Raw genomic sequence first — 21,068 nt, 5'->3', positions numbered from 1 at the left:
AGGTATTAAAACTAGATAAGTTAGGGTTTCTGCTGCAGGAACAAAGGGGAAACTGGGAAAAGGAAATTTCAAAAAAAAAAATGTAATAAAAAAACTTAAATAACATAAACATTATAAAAAATTATTAAATTACGACCACAAGTATTAAAAATTGAATTGTTTACATGATGTCAACAATGTAAAATTGTGTTTAAAAAGATAAATTTGCACTAAGACTCTATACACTAAGACTCTATACAACTTTCCTGGAAACATTAAAAATTCAGAAAAACTAATTGTTTACACCATGTCAACAATCGTGTAAATAATGTAAATTATTAAAATACTCAAATAAACCATATTTAAACACTGACAATTATAACATTATCTAAAAAATGCTTAAAATACATTGTTTACATGATGTCAACAATGTAAAATTGTGTTTAAAATGATAAATTTACACTACGACTCTATACAACTTTCCTGAAAATATTAAAAATGCAGAGAAACTAATTGTTTACACCATGTAAACAATGTAAGTCATTAAAATACTCAAATAAAACATTTTTAAACACTGACAATTCTAATATTATCTAAAAAGTGCATTAAATACATTGTTTACATGATGTCAACAATGTATTGCATGGATAAAAATACTGCAATTATGCTAAAAATTTACCTTAAACCTCTAAAAAATGTGTAAAAATAATAAAAAGCAATAGTTTATACGAAAAGGTAAACAATATAAACAATTATAATTTGCAATAAAAAATCAAATGCAATAATGACACATTTAAATTCACATAAAAAGTGCTTAAAATACATTGTTTACATGATGTCAACAATGTATTATGTGAGTAAAATTGACTAACATTGCAGTATATACTTCTTTAAACTATTAAAAAGTGTGTAAAAGTAATAAAAACCATTGTTTATATGATGTAAAGAACTAGGTAAACTATGTAAACAATACAAATTTCATCATAAATCAATCAATAACAAAGTCGAATACAAATTATTATTAAAATATAATTAAACTTAACTGTCTACGCCATGTCAACAATGTACAAAGTAGGTAAATTGTTAAATTTACAAGCGAAAAGACCTCAAATTGAAGAAACATTAAAATATTTTAAAATCTAATTGTTTACATGATGTCAACAATTATGTAAATGACTAAATTGCTTTAATATATCAAAAAAAACAAAGACAAATGTTAATTTATATAAAAATTATTTTAAATTCATAGTTTACATAATGTCAACAATGTATTCTAAAGATAATAAACAGAAAATATGCTAAAAGCCTTTAATATGATTAATGAGAATAAAAACACTAAACATTTAATTATTTACATGATGTAAATATCTAGGTAAACAATATAAACAATTAAATTTTTCCAATAAATCCATATATAACAAAGTCAAATAAAAATTATTATAAAAAAGTAATAAAATGTAATTATTTACACGATGTCAACAATGTATAAACTGGGTAAATTAATAAAATTACTCACAGGAATCCTTAAAACTTTACAAATCCCTCAAAAATAGTTAATTTATATCAAAACGTACTTTAAATACATTTTTTACATGATGTCAACAATGTATGCTGAAAGTAAAAACTGATATTATGAGAAAAAATCATAAAACTTTCAAAAAATGCATTAAATAAGAATAAAAACTTTTAAACTGATTACAAAATATATAAAAACTATTGTCTACATGGTGTAAAATTTCACTAGAAAAGTAAAAAAGTAAAATCTAGCTTATGAAACAAAAATGCTAAAGAAATCTTTACTTTAGCAAGTAATTATGAAAAATTCCCAAATTTCTTAAAGCAATAGAATTCCTCTTTAACAATTAACACAAACCCCCTTAACGGTTTTGTTGTTAACGGTGACATTTTGTCAGCCATTATTTTTTATTACACAATTAACACACATAGTAAAATGTGTACTATTTATATTATATTTTTTATTTCATTACATTTAAGTAATTTCTATTTAGTAAGAAAAAAAAATACTTAAATATTTAATGTACATGTATAAAATATTTTTAGTTATTTAATAAATAATATGCTGCTTTAAAAGTATAATAAAATGAATACAAATGCAAAAATCTTGTTGTTTTCAGTTGTTGTTTTTCTTTCTTAGCATGTCAAACTAACACATCATAAAATATGAAGTGACATAAACAGGAAAACAATTCTTATTTGTTAAACAATTCAGTTTATTACATTTTTCTTTATTGTTTTGTTTTTTATTTTATTCTATAAATGGCCATGAAAAGTAATTTACTGGAGGTTTTTTGGGGCACAATTTATAACCGAACATGCAAACAGATTTGTAACGAAATGAAATAAAACATGAACAATGCAAATTTTTGTTAAACCAAAAAAAGTAGTTAGAGATATATGAATTTTTAGCAAGTGAGGAGCGAGGGTTGTCAAAAAAACTATAGTTTGAATTGTAGAGTCTGCTCTATAGTCTAGTCTATAGTCTAGTCTATAGTCTAGTCTATAGTCTAGTGTATAGTCTAGTCTATAGTCTAGTCTATAGTCTAGTCTATAGTCTAGTCTATAGTCTAGTCTATAGTCTAGTCTATAGTCTAGTCTATAGTCTAGTCTATAGTCTAGTCTATAGTCTAGTCTATAGTCTAGTCTATAGTCTAGTCTATAGTCTAGTCTATAGTCTAGTCTATAGTCTAGTCTATAGTCTAGTCTATAGTCTAGTCTATAGTCTAGTCTATAGTCTAGTCTATAGTCTAGTCTATAGTCTAGTCTATAGTCTAGTCTATAGTCTAGTCTATAGTCTAGTCTATAGTCTAGTCTATAGTCTAGTCTATAGTCTAGTCTATAGTCTAGTCTATAGTCTAGTCTATAGTCTAGTCTATAGTCTAGTCTATAGTCTAGTCTATAGTCTAGTCTATAGTCTAGTCTATAGTCTAGTCTATAGTCTAGTCTATAGTCTAGTCTATAGTCTAGTCTATGTCTAGTCTATAGTCTAGTCTATAGTCTAGTCTATAGTCTAGTCTATAGTCTAGTCTATAGTCTAGTCTATAGTCTAGTCTATAGTCTAGTCTATAGTCTAGTCTATAGTCTAGTCTATAGTCTAGTCTATAGTCTAGTCTATAGTCTAGTCTATAGTCTAGTCTATAGTCTAGTCTATAGTCTAGTCTATAGTCTAGTCTATAGTCTAGTCTATAGTCTAGTCTATAGTCTAGTCTAGCTCTATAGTCTAGTCTATAGTCTAGTCTATAGTCTAGTCTATAGTCTAGTCTATAGTCTAGTCTATAGTCTAGTCTATAGTCTATAGTCTATAGTCTAGTCTATAGTCTAGTCTATAGTCTGTTTAGTCTAGTCTATGTCTAGTCTATAGTCTAGCTCTATAGTCTAGTCTATAGTCTAGTCTATAATCTAGTCTATAGTTCTAGTCTATCGTCTAGTCTATAGTCTATCTATAGTCTAGTCTATAGTTAGTCTATAGTCTAGTCTATAGTCTAGTCTATAGTCTAGTCTCTAGTCCTAGTCTATAGTCTAGTCTATAGTCTAGGCTATAGTCTAGTCTATAGTCTAGTCTATAGTCTAGTCTATAGTCTAGTCTATAGTCTAGTCTATAGTCTAGTCTATAGTCTAGTCTAGTCCTATAGTCTAGTCTATAGTCTAGTCTATAGTACTAGTCTATAGTCTAGTCTATAGTCTAGTCTATAGTCTAGTCTATAGTCTAGTCTATAGTCTAGTCTATAGTCTAGTCTATAGTCTAGTCTATAGTCTAGTCTATAGTCTAGTCTATAGTCTAGTCTATAGTCTAGTCTATAGTCTAGTCTATAGTCTAGTCTATAGTCTAGTCTATAGTCTAGTCTATAGTCTAGTCTATAGTCTAGTCTATAGTCTAGTCTAAAGTCTAGTCTATAGTCTAGTCTATAGTCTAGTCTATAGTCTAGTCTATAGTCTAGTCTATAGTCTAGTCTATAGTCTAGTCTATAGTCTAGTCTATAGTCTAGTCTATAGTCTAGTCTATAGTCTAGTCTATAGTCTAGTCTATAGTCTAGTCTATAGTCTAGTCTATAGTCTAGTCTATAGTCTAGTCTATAGTCTAGTCTATAGTCTAGTCTATAGTCTATAGTCTAGTCTATAGTCTAGTCTATAGTCTAGTCTATAGTCTAGTCTATAGTCTAGTCTATAGTCTAGTCTATAGTCTAGTCTATAGTCTAGTCTATAGTCTAGTCTATAGTCTAGTCTATAGTCTAGTCTATAGTCTAGTCTATAGTCTAGTCTATAGTCTAGTCTATAGTCTAGTCTATAGTCTAGTCTATAGTCTAGTCTAGTCTATAGTCTAGTCTATAGTCTAGTCTATAGTCTAGTCTATAGTCTAGTCTATAGTCTAATCTATAGTCAAGTCTATTGCCTAGTTTATAGTATAATCTGGTCTAGTCTTTAGTATAATCCTTAGTCTAGTCTTTAGTCTAGTTTTTAGACTAGTCTTTAGTCTAGTCTTTAGTCTAGTCTTTAGTCTAGTCTTTAGTCTAGTCTTTAGTCTAGTCTTTAGTCTAGTCTTTAGTCTAGTCTTTAGTCTAGTCTATAGTCTAGCCTATAGACTAGTCTGGTCTATTCTTTAGTCTATTGTCTAATCTCAACTATAGTTCTTTTTGTAAACTTTCTCTAACCATCCTCCTACATTTTATCTATCTCTTTTCGTCCACTTTCTCATAATTCATATTTCTAGCACATTCGTTTTTATTATTAATTTTTCTCTCGTTTTTTCTACTCAATTTTCATTTAACATGATGCATAAAAATGCATATCGTCGTTGTTGCCTCAAGCTGTTTGCCCAGCATAAACAAATTGTATATTGTATGAATGTGTGTGTGGTAAGCAAAGCAGAGAAGCAAAACAAAACAAAAAAAGCAACGATTTCCGTTTCCGCTTTTTATGATAGTTATCAAAAAATGGAAGAAAAACGAGAAAAAAATTGAATCTGTTAGTAGTAGAGAAAACATGTACGTGTCCAACATACACTAGTACCTACAACATAAGAGCTCAAGTGTAGTGTTGTACATTATTTACGTGTCTGCTATAAGATAAATGATGACACTTGCCAAGCAACTTTGAATTTGTTGCAAATTATCACAGCAGCATAACTAAGTAGTTACACTCGAGCCACACAGCAATTGTAAGTGTTAGATTACAACAGCTATGAAATATAAATGTAGCAGAGATAACGGAAAATAAATGGTCTGAAAGAGAGTGAAAAGGTAGAAGGGTTTTAAAGGACACTCCTTCATTTATAAAATTTTATTTTTATTTTATTAATAAATTCTAAACTAAATTATTGTTTTCGTTTTTTTTTTTAATTGATAAAAATTCCTTAAAATTTGTTTATCTTATGGAACATTTGTTTTGTTTGTCTTTTTTGTTTCTAGGAAATCTTTGTTCATTAGTGTAAAACTACATATGTAGATCTGCTTTTACAGTTATAATCCTCTTTGTTTTCCGGGAATGAAGAATAAAACATACTTTTAATCTTCTTTTGTTTTTTTTTTTCTTTTTTTCAAATAAAAAACTCTGAACTTTATTCAAAGTATAATGATGTTGTAGCTTTTGTTGGGAAATGCATTGATTTCCAGTAGCACAAAAGCGTTTAATATTCTAAAAACAATGATGATTTATAAAAGGAATTGAGTAAAAGTATTAAAAGTGTGGAAAAGGTAGTAAAGTGCATGCAAAGAGATGAAAACGTTGATAAAGTAAGAATAAAATTTCACAAATCTTCCTTAAATCGCAGGTATTATAAGAGATTATAGAGACGATTAAAATGATTAATGTAACTTATTATTTAAGGAATCATAACAGACCAAAGACCCGACTATAGACTAGACTATAGACCACACTATAGACCAGACAATACACCAGACTATGAACCAAACTATAGATCATTCTTAAGACTATTGAGCCTTTAATAGACCAGACTATAGACTAAAACTTAATCCAACCCATTGACTAGACTCTGGTCCAAACCGTAGACCAAAGGACTATACGATACTGCAGTCCAAATATAGACCAAACTAAAAATCACAATTTAGTCCTTATTATAGTCCAGACTATATACAAATTTATAGTACAAATTATGAACTAGATTACAGATTAGATTATAGAATATATACCAGATTATAGACCAGAATATAGTCCAGACTACTCCCTAAACTATAGACCATATTATAGATCAGACTATAGATCATCTTTAACATTGAGCAAACTACAAATCAGACTATAGATCAGGTTATAGACTAGACTATAGACCTTCTATAGACCAGACTATAAACTAAAACTTATACCAACCCATTGACTAGACTCTGATCCCAACCGCAGACCAGATTATAGACAATACTATTGTCCAGAGTATACACCAGACTAAAGATCAAACTATTAACCGGAATATAAATTATATCATATACCTAACTGAGTATATACCAGATTATAAAACGCCCAAAGACCAAACTATACACATATAGGACTATGGATCAGATCTAAGACCATACTAAAGACCAGAATATAGAGCAGACTATAGAGTAGACTATGAAAAAAACTATAGACCAAACTATAAGACTATGGATCAGACTATATACAAGAACCAAGAACCACTACAAACCAGTTTATAATTCAACTATAGAGCAGTCTATGGAGCAATATATAGACCATACTATAGACGAGCTTATAGGCCAAACTATAGACTATACTCTAGACTAGATTATATATCAGACTGTAGACCAAACTATAGCCCAGACTATAGACCCGACTCTAGACCTAACTATAGACTAAAGTTTAGACCAACTCATAGACTAGACTATGATCCAAATCACAGACCAGATTATAGACAACACTATGGTCTATAGATCAAACTGAAGCTACGCACCAAACTATATATATAACTAGACTATAAAATAATAAAAACATTAATATTTAATTAACAAATTTGTTCAAAATTCCAAAATCTGTACCTTTCCTTTAAGTTTTATTATATCAATAACTCAATTAAATTGTGGTAATTTTCATTAAATATTCCTCCAAATAGTCAAACCTTTTAAACAGCTTCCATTTTGTTTAAGAGTATGTAGTTGTAAAAGAAGATTAATAAGCCATTTATAACCTGCTTACAAATTAACAGTTCTAAACATTTAACGGCACTTACTCACTCTTTACACACTAACTAAAGCACCTCTTACGTACACAAGCTAACAGCTTTCATTACCCAACAAACAAATTAGTAATAATTTGCAAAATTAAAACTTTACAGTTTAATATCATTGAAATCTGAAAGGAATTTTTGGCTTTCCAAACTTTACGTACATAAATGTTTGCTGGGTATTTATACTCTGCTATTATTCACCCACAAAAAAGAAACGAAAAAATCCGTTTGTTGAATTTGGATTCTATTTTGTAAGACAACCCCACAACAAAATTAACGACATGTTAAATTAGGCTGAAAAGCGTTAAACAAACACGTTTGTCATTTCGAAACCACAACTAATACTAATAAACGAAAGTTATATAAACACACAAATACACACTCATATATAGAAATACCGACATATATAACAGATATAAGCACTTACGGTTATTTTTCCTTATGCATATACAAACAACCTTTAAAACAAAACATCTCTGTTACACTCTGAATAATTTAAAAGAGTTCTAATTCTTAGAATAAAAGTTTCATGAACCCTCCCTTAAACAAATTTCCCACACTATACAATTTTCCTTTTTTTCGGCTTTGAGTGTATGTTTTAATTGAATTTACTTAGAATGTCGCTTAAGTTTTGTTTTTACCACCTGGAATTTAGTTTGTAATGAAACAATTTTCTCTCCTAGAAATTTTTTGTTTATTTTCAGGGAGGTTGAAGGTGTGCGTGAGTGAGGGAGTAAGAAAGATTAAAAAGTTGAAAAGTTTTCCGTTTTTCTGTTGTAGCAACATTTAAATTGCCTTAAAATGTGGTTAAAAGCAAATCAGTTAAGGCATTTTAGGTTTTTGCGTTGTGGGTTATTTTTTGTTTTGTTGATAAAAAAGATTAAACAAGTAAAAACTCTAAGTATTAGTGTGATAAAGTATTTGGGAGGAAAGTGTGTGTGAGTATAAGATTAACAGTTATGAATTTTAAAATGAGTTGAAAACTTTTTCCTTTAGTTCATTTTAATTGTTTTCCCTTTTTGTTACAAGTGCATAAATATTTTCAAATCAGTTTTTTGTTTTAAGCACGTGCTTTTTTGTTGTTTTTCTTTGCGACTTAAGGAATATTAAAACAAAGACAAAGTTTCTGCTTTAGACAAGGTTTTAGAAAAACACCTGTAATTTATTTTTTTAACAACAGCAAATTGTATTGAAATTTGTCTGGTTACAAGGATTTAAGAAAATTAATAATGTTTTTGCAAAATTTTAAATAAAAATAAGGTTACTTACTACACTGGACTATAAACATCAGAATTGGATTAAACTGGATTGGATTAAACACTAGACTACAGACTAGACTACAGACTAGACTATAGACTAGACTATAGGCTAGACTATAGACTAGACTATAGACTAGACTATAGGACTATAACTAGACTATAGACTAGACTATAGACTAGACTATAGACTAGACTATAGACTAGACTATAGACTAGACTATAGACTAGACTATAGACTAGACTATAGACTAGACTACTAGACTATAGACTAGACTATAGACTAGACTATAGACTAGACTATAGACTAGACTATAGACTAGACTATAGACTAGACTATAGACTAGACTATAGACTAGACTATAGACTAGACTAAGACTAGACTATAGACTAGACTATAGACTAGACTATAGACTAGACTTAGATAGACTAGACTATAGACTAGACTATAGACTAGACTATAGACTAGACTATAGACTAGACTATAGACTAGACTATAGACTAGACTATAGACTAGACTATAGAGACTATAGACTAGACTATAGACTAGACTATAGACTAGACTATAGACTAGACTATAGACTAGACTATAGACTAGACTATAGACTAGACTATAGACTAGACTATAGACTAGACTATAGACTAGACTATAGACTAGACTAGACTATAGACTAGACTAAACTATAGACTAGACTAGACTAGACTAGACTAGACTATAGACTAGTATATAAGGAAATCATCCTTAAGGAAGTAAAAGTACCTTTTAGAGCATATTTTTATTAATTTCTCAAGTGGACCATTATTTGAGAAGTTTTCATATAACAATATATTTTGTAACATTTTATTTTGTTATTATATTTTCAGCAATTAAATATTTCTAGTTGAATTCCACTCAAGTTTAACTTAAGAGACTATTTTATCATTTTGTCGTCCTTTTACTTAAGTTCATCTTATAAATATCCTTTTTCTATTAAACTTAAGCACACACTTATAAAACTAATGAAACCTTATCGATGAAAATACGAAAATAAATAAATCGTAGAACAATGTTTTTAATAGTGTAAGAAAAGTAAAAGAAGATGAAGAAGGGGTTAAGAGAGTCTTAACATTCAACAGGCTTTTATAGTCAATGACTTTTACAATAAATCCATTATTATTTTTGTTATTCTTGTTGTAGGTAGTTATTTTATTGACTACGTAGTTTAATTTAGCGAAAATATTAGTTTTATGGATTCCATTACTAATTTCAAAAGATAAGACACATGTGAATGTTGTTTTTTGTTTTGTTTTGTGAACAAAAGACAGATGGGAGACGAATAGAAAAGTACTAAAGGGGATTTTGGGATATAAGAATATGGGCGAAGAACATTCAACATGTTAAAATTCATTCTGAAAAATTAAAATTTTTGACACATTTTAGTCACATAATGCTTTTTGTAAAAGTAGTTTTTTGAAAATCTTTGAAGAAATTCCTTTAAAAAGTACTTTTTGCAAAAAGTACTTTTTCTAGATATAAGAGAAAATAATTCAAATTCTTTTATTTTGCCTCAATTTGTATTAAAAATTATCCTTAAATAATGAAAAGTACTTTCTAGTATATTGTACTTATAGCAAAATAGCACTTTTAAAAAAGTACTTTTTTCAAAACATATTTATATGGTGTAGTTTTTTCTTTGCAAATGAAAGATAAAATAGAAACATTTTCTGAAAAAAGTACTTTTTGTAAAAAAGTACTTTTTTCACATAAAAGTACTTTTTTACAAAAAGTACTTTTTTCACCTAAAAGAAGAAGTCAAGAAAACGCTTTAAATTTAGCCTCAATGAAACTTTAATATGTAAAAATTCTTACTCATAGTATAAAAAGTACTTTTTTAATACACTTTAAGCAAATACTACTTTACAGCCTTTGTCACCAGTACTTAAGTACTTGATGTTTTTCATCTCCCATACAAATATTAAATAGTTTTTAAAAACGTAATAAAATAATAATCAAGTCATTGTTATAATGCCAACATCCACTTGAAGTCGAAATGTCCAGCAATATGAGGGGTTTCATTTGACATTTAAGAGTTTTCCTTTAAAGAAAATCTTTAACAAACGGCAAACAAAACAAATCACATAGAGTGAAAGCGACAAAAAAGGATAAAAACAACAAATAAACAAAAGCAGACAAAAGCCAAGGAATAAAATGACATCATGACACATATTGTTAAGTAATAGATGATGTTGATGACTTTTGCAAAGATTGCCAAAAGGGTTTTTCGTATTGCTTTTCTACTCTATTGGTAAATTGCTATATAAACCATTAGAGCAAATAATGTTAACATCATTTGTACGTTAACAATCCTGGTAAACACATTACAATCAATTGTAACGTAAAAAAAAACCAACCAACAGTATTTCAACTACAACATTTCAAAGTAAACAACAGCGAAAACGGAAGTTGGCAGTTAAAGCTCCAAAAACATTTTAAAAACTCTAGCTGAACCTAACAACCTAACTCAGTTCATTAACTACCACATTCTCCCAGAAGAAATACCTTGATTACCTTTGCTTAACCATGTTTTTCCATTTGAGAAATGTTTTCTACATGTCGGCTGCCATCATTGTATTGATTCAGTTATTCAGTTCATTTGGAATAACAAATGGCATCGAACTACCTTTGGAGCTGTTGCATGAGGGTGTTAATGGTGCTGCCAAATCCCGAGATTATACACGACGCATGACATTTCCTTTGGTCTCAACTGATAATGGTGTTGAATTGCCACCCAATGTTGAGGACAGCAATATGGATTTAAATGGACCCAATGGCTTTAGCAGCAGCAGTGCACTAGAGGATAATGATGATTTGGCTGATGATTTACCCATGAAAAGTGGAATGCCTCAGTGGTTGCAAATGCAACTACAGGAAACAGAAGTACAGCCACATAACAACTACCATAACCAACTTCTCTCCTCCTCTTCCTCGCAGCTGCCTAAACACAAACAACAATCCTCCAGCCAACATCAACATCATCATGAAAGTCATCAGTTACACTCCTCCACCACCGCTAACTCTTCTCCTCTACGACGCTGCTCCATTGACATTTCCAGCAAAATTCCTGGCATTTGTCAAACCATGGGATCTATTGGCAGTGCCTGTGTATCTGGTGACTATATTGATGTCTTCAATGCCGCCTGTTTGTAAATTATTCGCCGCTCATTTTACTCATTCTCTCCATACTCCATAACTTTTGAAATTGTAAATTTAACCAGCCATTACACTCTGTGATTGTTTTGAATATTTGTTTTAATTTTTTTCCTCGCAACTTCATTTATTTAATTGTTTGCTTTTTAAGAAATATTTTCCTTCATTACTATTTGCTTGTAACAAAAAAAAAAAAAACAAAAGAAAAAGTATAATAAAAGAATTCTAAATGTAATTAAGATTTTTGAAATTGCGCTGATGCCAACACCATCAACTAACAACCATCTTTAGCAGGAATGTGAAAATAAATCAATTCCTTGCAACTGATTGTTAATCTCTGTGTGTTACACTCTCTAAATAAATTTCAAATATGTTTGGAATGTGTATGACCATCTTCATCAACTACAGGTTGACCTCAAAAGCTCACAGTGTACCGACCACTTTACAGGTCAACGTAGGTAGGTGTTTAGGAAGGGATCAGAGGCGTCTATAGTAGAAAAACGACTAGGAACCAAATAGTACAGAATTGAAGAGAGTTCTAGTTCAGTTCTAGTTCTGTTCTAGTTCTAGTTCTGTTCTAGTTCTGTTCTAGTTCTGTTCTAGTTCTGTTCTAGTTCTGTTCTAGTTCTGTTCTAGTTCTGTTCTAGTTCTGTTCTAGTTCTGTTCTAGTTCTGTTCTAGTTCTATTCTAGTTCTGTTCTAGTTCTGTTCTAGTTCTGTTCTAGTTCTGTTCTAGTTCTGTTCTAGTTCTGTTCTAGTTCTGTTCTAGTTCTGTTCTAGTTCTGTTCTGGTTCTGTTCTAGTTCTGTTCTAGTTCTGTTCTAGTTCTGTTCTAGTTCTGTTCTAGTTCTGTTCTAGTTCTGTTCTAGTTCTGTTCTAGTTCTGTTCTAGTTCTGTTCTAGTTCTGTTCTAGTTCTGTTCTAGTTCTGTTCTAGTTCTGTTCTAGTTCTGTTCTAGTTCTGTTCTAGTTCTGTTCTAGTTCAGCTCTAGTTCTGTTCTAGTTCTGGTTCTGTTCTAGTTCTGTTCCAGTTCTGTTCTAGTTCTGTTCTAGTTCTGTTCTAGTTCTGTTCTAGTTCTGTTCTAGTTCTGTTCTAGTTCTGTTCTAGTTCTGTTCTAGATCTGTTCTAGTTCTGTTCTAGTTCTGTTCTAGTTCTGTTCTAGTTCTGTTCTAGTTCTGTTCTAGTTCTGTTCTAGTTCTGTTCTAGTTCTGTTCTAGTTCTGTTCTAGAACTGTTCTAGAACTGTTCTAGTTCTGTTCTAGTTCTGTTCTAGTTCTGTTCTAGTTCTGTTCTAGTTCTGTTCTAGTTCTGTTCTAGTTCTGTTCTAGTTCTGTTCTAGTTCTGTTCTAGTTCTGTTCTAGTTCTGTTCTAGTTCTGTTCTAGTTCTGTTCCAGTTCTGTTCTAGTTCTGTTCTAGTTCTGTTCTAGTTCTGTTCTAGTTCTGTTCCAGTTCTGTTCTAGTTCTGTTCTAGTTCTGTTCTAGTTCTGTTCTAGTTCTGTTCTAGTTCTGTTCTAGTTCTGTTCTAGTTCTCTTCTAGTTCTGTTGTCACAAAATTTTTTCTATGTGTTTTATACACTCTTCCTTAGACCCTTAACCTAACATACAACACTGTGCTCTTTTAATTCATATATAAACCCCTGACATACATTTGAAGCAAGCTAGAAACACTTAAAGCTAAGAAAACAATTAAATTATACCAGCAGGATAAATGAACATACGTTACACCTTTAAAACAGTAACGGCGTTAAGAGAGGAAATAAAAAATTAGAAAAAAGTGAAAATAATCCTTAATAAACTCTAGCAGAAGTACACAATCCTTTTTCCCCAAGAACTAAAGCAAACTATTTTAAACTTTTCTCAGAAATAACAAACGTTTCGGAATCCCTGCTTGAAAAAAACTGACACGGTTACATTAGATGTTCTGACTAACACATGTACATAAAAATAATGTTTACATATGTGTGAGAATGTGTGCGTATGTATCAGTGTATATATGTTAAATGTCCTGAGGCGTAAGTTTTTAATGAGGCAAGCAAAAGAATTTAAGTGTTTCTACTCTCACATCATCATGCTAGTTGTTCCATTTGCTGGGCCCCTTCACGTAGTTGTCTAGATGGCAATTGTTTAGCGCATGGTGCTTGAAACTGTTAGGATGGGGTGTCAAGGAAAAAATTCTGTTAAACACTTCCTCTCTTTATATACATAGATACGCATTTATTTACCTTGTACTTGTGATTTCTAATTTTTGCCTTGATTGTTTGCCAATGGAAATGAAACAAAAACAACATTTTCAAATTATTTTCAATTACATTTTATTTAATTGAAATTTGCCGGCTTTAAAGTTCATGTAAACTGCGTACACGTGGCCAAAACGGTGAGTGGGTATCGGGCAAACCCTCGCTCATGGTCATATTACCTGCGGCTATACATTGTCGTAGAAATATGCGTTGTAATTCGGGGGCCTCAAATAAACCAAAACGTTTTCTTTTGCTTTTAGGTTGCTGCAGCATAAAGGCGTCTATATGATCGTAAATCAAGCCGGCCAGTTCCTCATTTCTGAAATGTTCTAAAATGGTTTCATCTTGCAGCACATCACCCCAAACAAATACCAATTGTTGTAATTCAAAAGCCAATTTTAAATCATTATTATCATGGGCGGGGAATATCTCTTTTGCGTACACTGCCGTACCCAAAATATCGCTGGCTTGCACAAATTGTATGGCATTGCTTAGGGAATGGGTGCGTAAATCGGCATAGGTTTCCCAGGGACTATATTGTCCCAGAGTTTGAAAAACCACTGGGAATATGTGTTGTTTATAGCGCAACATAGAGCAAATATCAGCATCAAAACTTGTCAAGATTAAAGGACGTCCACAACCAAATTCCATTGTTGTTTGCAGGACCTCATTTACATAACGATTTTTATCCAAAGACTGCAAGGACTCAAAGCTACCGCTACTCATCAGCTGAGGCCATTTAATGTCCACCATTATACCCAACGTAATGGGTAATTTCTGATAAACCTGCTTCAGTAAAGGAAATATTCTCTCCTTATCTGGAACAAAAACTGTATTCAAATGGGTCACCTCCACCATTGCGCCCTTTAAGAACACAAACACCCTTTTCTTTAACAACTCCTGGTAGGTCAAGTCATGTATATATACAAACTTTAAATCTTTACCCTTTAGCTTTTTATTGTTATTTGGAGCGGCCGTAAAGAAACCAAAATCATGCCACACCACCGGCACATAATCTTTGGTCAATTGCACATTTAACTGAATCATATCACTGTTATACTCCCCGGCTTTTAAAAAGCTTTCAATAGTATTTTCCATGACATTAGCAGAATGATAGTAAAAACTTTTACCTAAACCACGTTGGCCTATATCCACAGTGGGCCAATTATAGGGCCAATAATGCTGAAAACCGGCACGCATGTTAAGCTTTAAAGCTCCCGGCATAGCATTTATTCTCAAAAATGGCAAAGTCAACCAGCCAACTCTTTGGTTTTCCTTAGAATCTAATATCGGCAGCTCCAAAATGCCCTCACTGCGTTTCAATACTTTTGAGGGTATGACCACTTCACCCAAAAGTTCCTGCTGTCTGGTATAAATACTCAAAACATACATATTCTCCAAAAAGTCCGCCACCGTTATATGGAAAACCACTATGTCCCCGGGCCTGTAAATCACTCCTTGTTCACTTAGTGCTTTCAAATTAGATTTTTTGCTCACAAACCGCACCACCTGCAATTCAGTATCTTCATATTCTTCCAAATTCTCATAACTAGGTTGCCCTTTAACCTCTTCGAAGGCTTTTAATTTCAAAACATATCTTGGATTCCTTATAAAATGTGTAAATTCCGTAAACTGTATATGCTGAGGCCATGTTAATTTAAATTGTATGATATACTCCTTTCTCAGCCATGCCCGTTCATTTTGTTTGCCTCCTCCCACTGCCAAAGCATGGGCGTGACCAAACTTCCTCGAGCCCTGATGACGAAACATTTCGTAGGCCTCAACAACTCGAGCATGCTGCTGAGCCTCCCAATAGCGTATGCGTTTGAAACCTTTTGAGTCTATATAATAAATAAAAAATCGGTAATAAACTCTTACAGCCGAGCACATGGGTATTTTCAGATACCATTTCATGGGATTACGCCTTCTTCTTCTCATTTCTAAACTCTTTTCAATTTGCCATTCTCCCAGTTTGGCATGATCTCCAGTCAAACCCACTCCCTCACCTAATCTTAATGGTTCCGTTAATTCAACTTCAAAATGTTTTAACATGGGCACACACTTCAAACTCCTTTCTCCACTTCGGGTTACATTTTTAAATGTTACGCCACTGTCTTTTGGCGATTCCTCTAATTCGCCGTAACACAAATTTGCTGTGTCTTTGCTTAAATTATTTAGAAAGGTATTGTTCTTGGCTAAGGCGACTTTATTGCAAACAACAATTACAAGCAAATACAACCACCAGTTGCAGAATTTTCGGAGTTTTAAGGCCATCTAGCGAGGTAAAAGACAATTATAATACGGAATCAGAGCTGTCAAAGAGTAAAATCTTAAAAAAATTGGGAAAACAATTTTAAAATAAGTTGTAGTTTAGTTCTAGTTCAGTTCTAGTTCAGTTTTAGTTCAGTTCTAGTTCAGTTCTAGTTCAGTTCTAGTTCAGTTCTAGTTCTAGTTCAGTTCTAGTTAAGTTCTAGTTAAGTTCTAGTTCAGTTCTAGTTCAGTTCTAGTTCTAGTTCAGTTCTAGTTCAGTTCTAGTTCAGTTCTAGTTCAGTTCTAGTTCAGTTCTAGTTCAGTTCTAGTTCAGTTCTAGTTCAGTTCTAGTTCAGTTCTAGTTCAGTTCTAGTTCAGTTCTAGTTCAGTTCTAGTTCAGTTCTAGTTCAGTTCTAGTTCAGTTCTAGTTCAGTTCTAGTTCAGTTCTAGTTCAGTTCTAGTTCAGTTCTAGTTCAGTTCTAGTTCAGTTCTAGTTCAGTTCTAGTTCAGTTCCTGTTCAGTTCTACTTCAGTTCTAGTTTTAGTTCAGTTCTAGTTCAGTTCTAGTTCAGTTCTAGTTCAGTTCTAGTTCAGTTCTAGTTTAATTCTAGTTCAGTTCTAGTTCAGTTCTAGTTCAGTTCTAGTTCTAGTTCAGTTATAGTTCAGTTCTAGTTCAGTTCTAGTTCAGTTTTAGTTCAGTTCTAGTTCAGTTCTAGTTCAGTTCTAGTTCAGTTCTAGTTCAGTTCTAGTTCAGTTCTAGTTCAGTTCTAGTTCAGTTCTAGTTCAGTTCTAGTTCAGTTCTAGTTCAGTTCTAGTTCAGTTCTAGTTCAGTTCTAGATCAGTTCTAGTTCAGTTCTAGTTCAGTTCTAGTTCAGTTCTAGTTCAGTTTTAGTTCAGTTCTAGTTCAGTTCTAGTTCAGTTCTAGCTCAGTTCTAGTTCAGTTCTAGTTCAGTTCAAGTTTAGTTTTAGTCAGTTCAGTTCTAGTTCAGTTCTAGTTTAGTTTTAGTTCAGTTCAGTTCTAGTTCAGTTCTAGTTCAGTTCTAGTTCAGTTCTAGTTCAGTTCTAGTTCAGTTCTAGTTCAGTTCTAGTTCAGTTCTAGTTCAGTTCTAGTTCAGTTCTAGTTCAGTTCTAGTTCAGTTCTAGTTCAGTTCTAGTTCAGTTTTAGTTCAGTTCAGTTCTAGTTCAGTTCTAGTTCAGTTCTAGTTCAGTTCAGTTCTAGTTCAGTTCTAGTTCAGTTCTAGTTCAGTTCTAGTTCAGTTCTAGTTCAGTTCTAGTTCAGTTCTAGTTCAGTTCTAGTTCAGTTCTAGTTCAGTTCTAGTTCAGTTCTAGTTCAGTTCTAGTTCAGTTCTAGTTCAGTTCTAGTTCAGTTCTAGTTCAGTTCTAGTTCAGTTCTAGTTCAGTTTCTAGTTCAGTTCTAGTTCAGTTTAGTTCAGTTCTAGTTCAGTTCTAGTTCAGGTCTAGTTCAGTTCTAGTTCAGTTCTAGTTCAGTTCTAGTTCAGTTCTAGTTCAGTTCTAGTTCAGTTCTAGTTCAGTTCTAGTTCAGTTCTAGTTCAGTTCTAGTTCAGTTCTAGATCAGTTCTAGTTCAGTTCTAGTTCAGTTCTAGTTCAGTTTAGTTCAGTTCTAGTTCAGTTCTAGTTCAGTTCTAGCTCAGTTCTAGTTCAGTTCTAGTTCAGTTCTAGTTCAGTTCTAGTTTAGTTTAGTCAGTTCTAGTTCAGTTCTAGTTCAGTTCTAGTTCAGTTCTAGTTCATGTTCTAGTTCAGTTCTAGTTCAGTTCTAGTTCAGTTCTAGTTCAGTTCTAGTTCAGTTCTAGTTCAGTTCTAGTTCAGTTCTAGTTCAGTTCTAGTTCAGTTCTAGTTCAGTTCTAGTTCAAGTTCTAGTTCAGTTCTAGTTCAGTTCTATTCAGTTCTAGTTCAGTTCTAGTTCGTTCTAGTTCAGTTCTAGTTCAGTTTAGTTCATTCAGTTCTAGTTCAGTTCTAGTTCAGTTCTAGTTCAGTTCTAGTTCAGTTCTAGTTCAGTTCTATTTCAGTTCTAGTTCAGTTCAGTTCTAGTTCAGTTCTAGATTCAGTTCTAGTTCAGTTCTAGTTCAGTTCTAGTTCATGTTCTAATTCAGTTTCTAGTTCAGTTCTAGTTCAGATTCTAGTTCAGTTCTAGTTCAGTTCTAGTTCAGTTCTAGTTCAGTTCTAGTTCAGTTCTAGTTCAGTTCTAGTTCAGTTCCTAGTTCAGTTCTAGTTCAGTTCTAGTTCAGTTCTAGTTCAGTTCCGAGTGCAGTTCTCAAGTTCAGGTCTAGTTCAGTTCTAGTCAGTTCTAGGTCAAGTTCTAGTTCAGTTCTAGTTCAGTCTAGTTCTAGTTCAGTTCTAGTTCAGTTCTAGTTCAGTTCTAGTTCAGTTCTAGTTCAGTTCTAGTTCAGTCTAGTTCAGTTCTAGTTCAGTTCTAGTTCAGTTCTAGTTCAGTTCTAGTTCAGTTCTAGTTCAGTTCTAGTTCAGTTCTAGTTCAGTTCTAGTTCAGTTCTAGTTCAGTTCTAGTTCAGTTCTAGTTCAGTTCTAGTTCAGTTCTAGTTCAGTTCTAGTTCAGTTCTAGTTCAGTTCTAGTTCAGTTCTAGTTCAGTTCTAGTTCAGTTCTAGTTCAGTTCTAGTTCAGTTCTAGTTCAGTTCTAGTTCAGTTCTAGTTCAGTTCTAGTTCAGTTCTAGTTCAGTTCTAGTTCAGTTCTAGTTCAGTTCTAGTTCAGTTCTAGTTCAGTTCTAGTTCAGTTCTAGTTCAGTTCTAGTTCAGTTCTAGTTCAGTTCTAGTTCAGTTCTAGTTCAGTTCTAGTTCAGTTCTAGTTCAGTTCTAGTTCAGTTCTAGTTCAGTTCTAGTTCAGTTCTAGTTCAGTTTCTAGTTTCAGTTCTCTAGTTCAGTTCTAGTTCAGTTCTAGTTCAGTTCTAGTTCAGTTCTAGTTCAGTTCTAGTTCAGTTCTAGTTCAGTTTCTAGTTCAGTTCTAGTTCAGTTCTAGTTCAGTTCTAGTTCAGTTCTAGTTCAGTTCTAGTTCAGTTCTAGTTCAGTTCTAGTTCAGTTCTAGTTCAGTCTGTTCAGTTCTAGTCAGTTCTAGTTCAGTTCTAGTTCAGTTCTAGTTCAGTTCTAGTTCAGTTCTAGTTCAGTTCTAGTTCAGTTCTAGTTCAGTTCTAGTTCAGTTCTAGTTCAGTTCTAGTTCAGTTCTAGTTCAGTTCTAGTTCAGTTCTAGTTCAGTTCTAGTTCAGTTCTAGTTCAGTTCTAGTTCAGTTCTAGTTCAGTTCTAGTTCAGTTCTAGTTCAGTTCTAGTTCAGTTCTAGTTCAGTTCTAGTTCAGTTCTAGTTCAGTTCTAGTTCAGTTCTAGTTCAGTTCTAGTTCAGTTCTAGTTCAGTTCTAGTTCAGTTCTAGTTCAGTTCTAGTTCAGTTCTAGTTCAGTTCTAGTTCAGTTCTAGTTCAGTCTCGTTCAGTTCTAGTTCAGTTCTAGTTCAGTTCTAGTTCAGTTCTAGTTCAGTTCTAGTTCAGTTCTAGTTCAGTTCTAGTTCAGTTCTATTTCAGTTCTAGTTCAGTTCTAGTTCAGTTCTAGTTCAGTTCTAGTTCAGTTCTAGTTCAGTTCTAGTTCAGTTCTAGTTCAGTTCTAGTTCAGTTCTAGTTCAGTTCTAGTTCAGTTCTAGTTCAGTTCTATTTCAGTTCTAGTTCAGTTCTAGTTCCGTTCTAGTTCAAGTTCTAGTTCAGTTCTAGTCAGTTTCTAGTTCAGTTCTAGTTCAGTTCTAGTTCAGTTCTAGTTCAGTTCTAGTTCAGTTCTGTTCAGTTCTAGTTCAGTTTAGTTCAGTTCTAGTTCAGTTCTAGTTTCAGTTCTAGTTCAGTTCTAGTTCAGTTCTAGTTCAGTTCTAGTCAGTTCTAGTTCAGTTCTAGTTTCAGTTCTAGTTCAGTTCTAGTTCAGTTCTAGTTCAGTTCTAGTTCAGTTCTAGTTCAGTTCTAGTTCAGTTCTAGTTCAGTTCTAGTTCAGTTCTAGTTCAGTTTCTAGTTCAGTTCTAGTTCAGTTCTAGTTCTAGTCAGTTCTAGTTCAGTTCTAGTTCAGTTCTAGTTCAGTTCTAGTTCAGTTCTAGTTCAGTTCTAGTTCAGTTCTAGTTCAGTTCTAGTTCAGTTCAGTCTAGTTCAGTTCTAGTTCAGTTCTAGTTCAGTTCTAGTTCAGTTCTAGTTCAGTTCTAGTTCAGTTCTAGTTCAGTTCTAGTTCAGTTCTAGTCAGTTTCTAGTTCAGTTCTAGTTCTATACTAGTTCCAGTTATAGTTCAATGTAGATCTGCTTAATAGTTGAGCGGTTTAGTGGTTGAACTCTAGTTCAATTCCAGTTGAGTTGAGTTGTAGATAAGTTTTCGTTGAATTTTGTTCAATGTTGTTCAGTTCTAGATTGGTTCTAGTTTAGTTGTTGATTAGTTCTAGTTCAGTTCTTCTAATTCAAATTAAAACTTACCCTAATTTTTAAACTTAATCTATAACTAAAACCCACTATTTTAAAACACAAACACGCTATCAACAGGTCAAATACAAATAACACTAAACCTTAAAAGCCAATGACTTCAAGCGACAGTTGAAAGCAAACCACCTACCAACTAACATCATTATTAAACAACAGCGCAGCTACTCTCACTCTTTAACGCTACTGGCTGTAATCATTAGCATAAAATATTGGTAAAATATCATTAACGCTATGTATTTATTGTACGCTTAACTTTTTTGATAACTGTAGCAGAGCAAGATGCTACATGCTCTTGTGTCTGAGTTCCTAGTGTTAATTTCCTAAAACAATGCGTTTTTTAGAATTTTTGGTGTTTTGGTTTTTGTTTTATGGGTCATGTAGAGATTCTTTTAATTAAGTCTGTTTTTTGTTTGGATCTAACTTATAGATGATGGTATGGGTTTTTGGTGTAAAAAACAAGTTTAATAATAACTTTTATGGTTTATTTAAAGTTTTAGCAAATTTGTTTTTGTTTAG

At 32.3% G+C, this 21,068-nt stretch overlaps 2 protein-coding genes across 2 annotated transcripts; one reads left to right on the top strand and one right to left on the bottom strand.

Annotated features, from left to right (window-relative positions):
• The first annotated feature begins 10,762 nt into the window (after window positions 1–10,762).
• On the top strand, window positions 10,763–11,702 carry LOC119605360. Its single transcript, XM_037958407.1, has one exon. It carries the CDS (start codon window positions 10,982–10,984, stop codon window positions 11,606–11,608), a length of 627 nt encoding a protein of 208 aa, XP_037814335.1. The 5' UTR covers window positions 10,763–10,981; the 3' UTR covers window positions 11,609–11,702.
• A 2,216-nt stretch (window positions 11,703–13,918) lies between these two features.
• On the bottom strand, window positions 13,919–20,989 carry LOC119605352 (glycerophosphocholine phosphodiesterase GPCPD1). The gene is made up of 2 exons (XM_037958396.1): window positions 20,547–20,989; window positions 13,919–16,153 (listed from the first exon to the last, which is right to left on the bottom strand). Exon 2 carries the CDS (start codon window positions 16,113–16,115, stop codon window positions 13,941–13,943), a length of 2,175 nt encoding a protein of 724 aa, XP_037814324.1. The 5' UTR covers window positions 16,116–16,153; window positions 20,547–20,989; the 3' UTR covers window positions 13,919–13,940.
• Between the last annotated feature and the right edge of the window lie 79 nt (window positions 20,990–21,068).

The sequence above is a fragment of the Lucilia sericata genome, unplaced genomic scaffold (assembly GCF_015586225.1).
Source record: "Lucilia sericata isolate MDLA Ls3-8-SP2 unplaced genomic scaffold, ASM1558622v1 Contig000478F_arrow, whole genome shotgun sequence".
Taxonomy (NCBI): Eukaryota; Metazoa; Arthropoda; class Insecta; order Diptera; family Calliphoridae; genus Lucilia; species Lucilia sericata.
The sequence above is the reverse complement of the archived record's forward strand: the minus strand, read 5'-3'. Positions and strand labels throughout refer to the sequence as shown.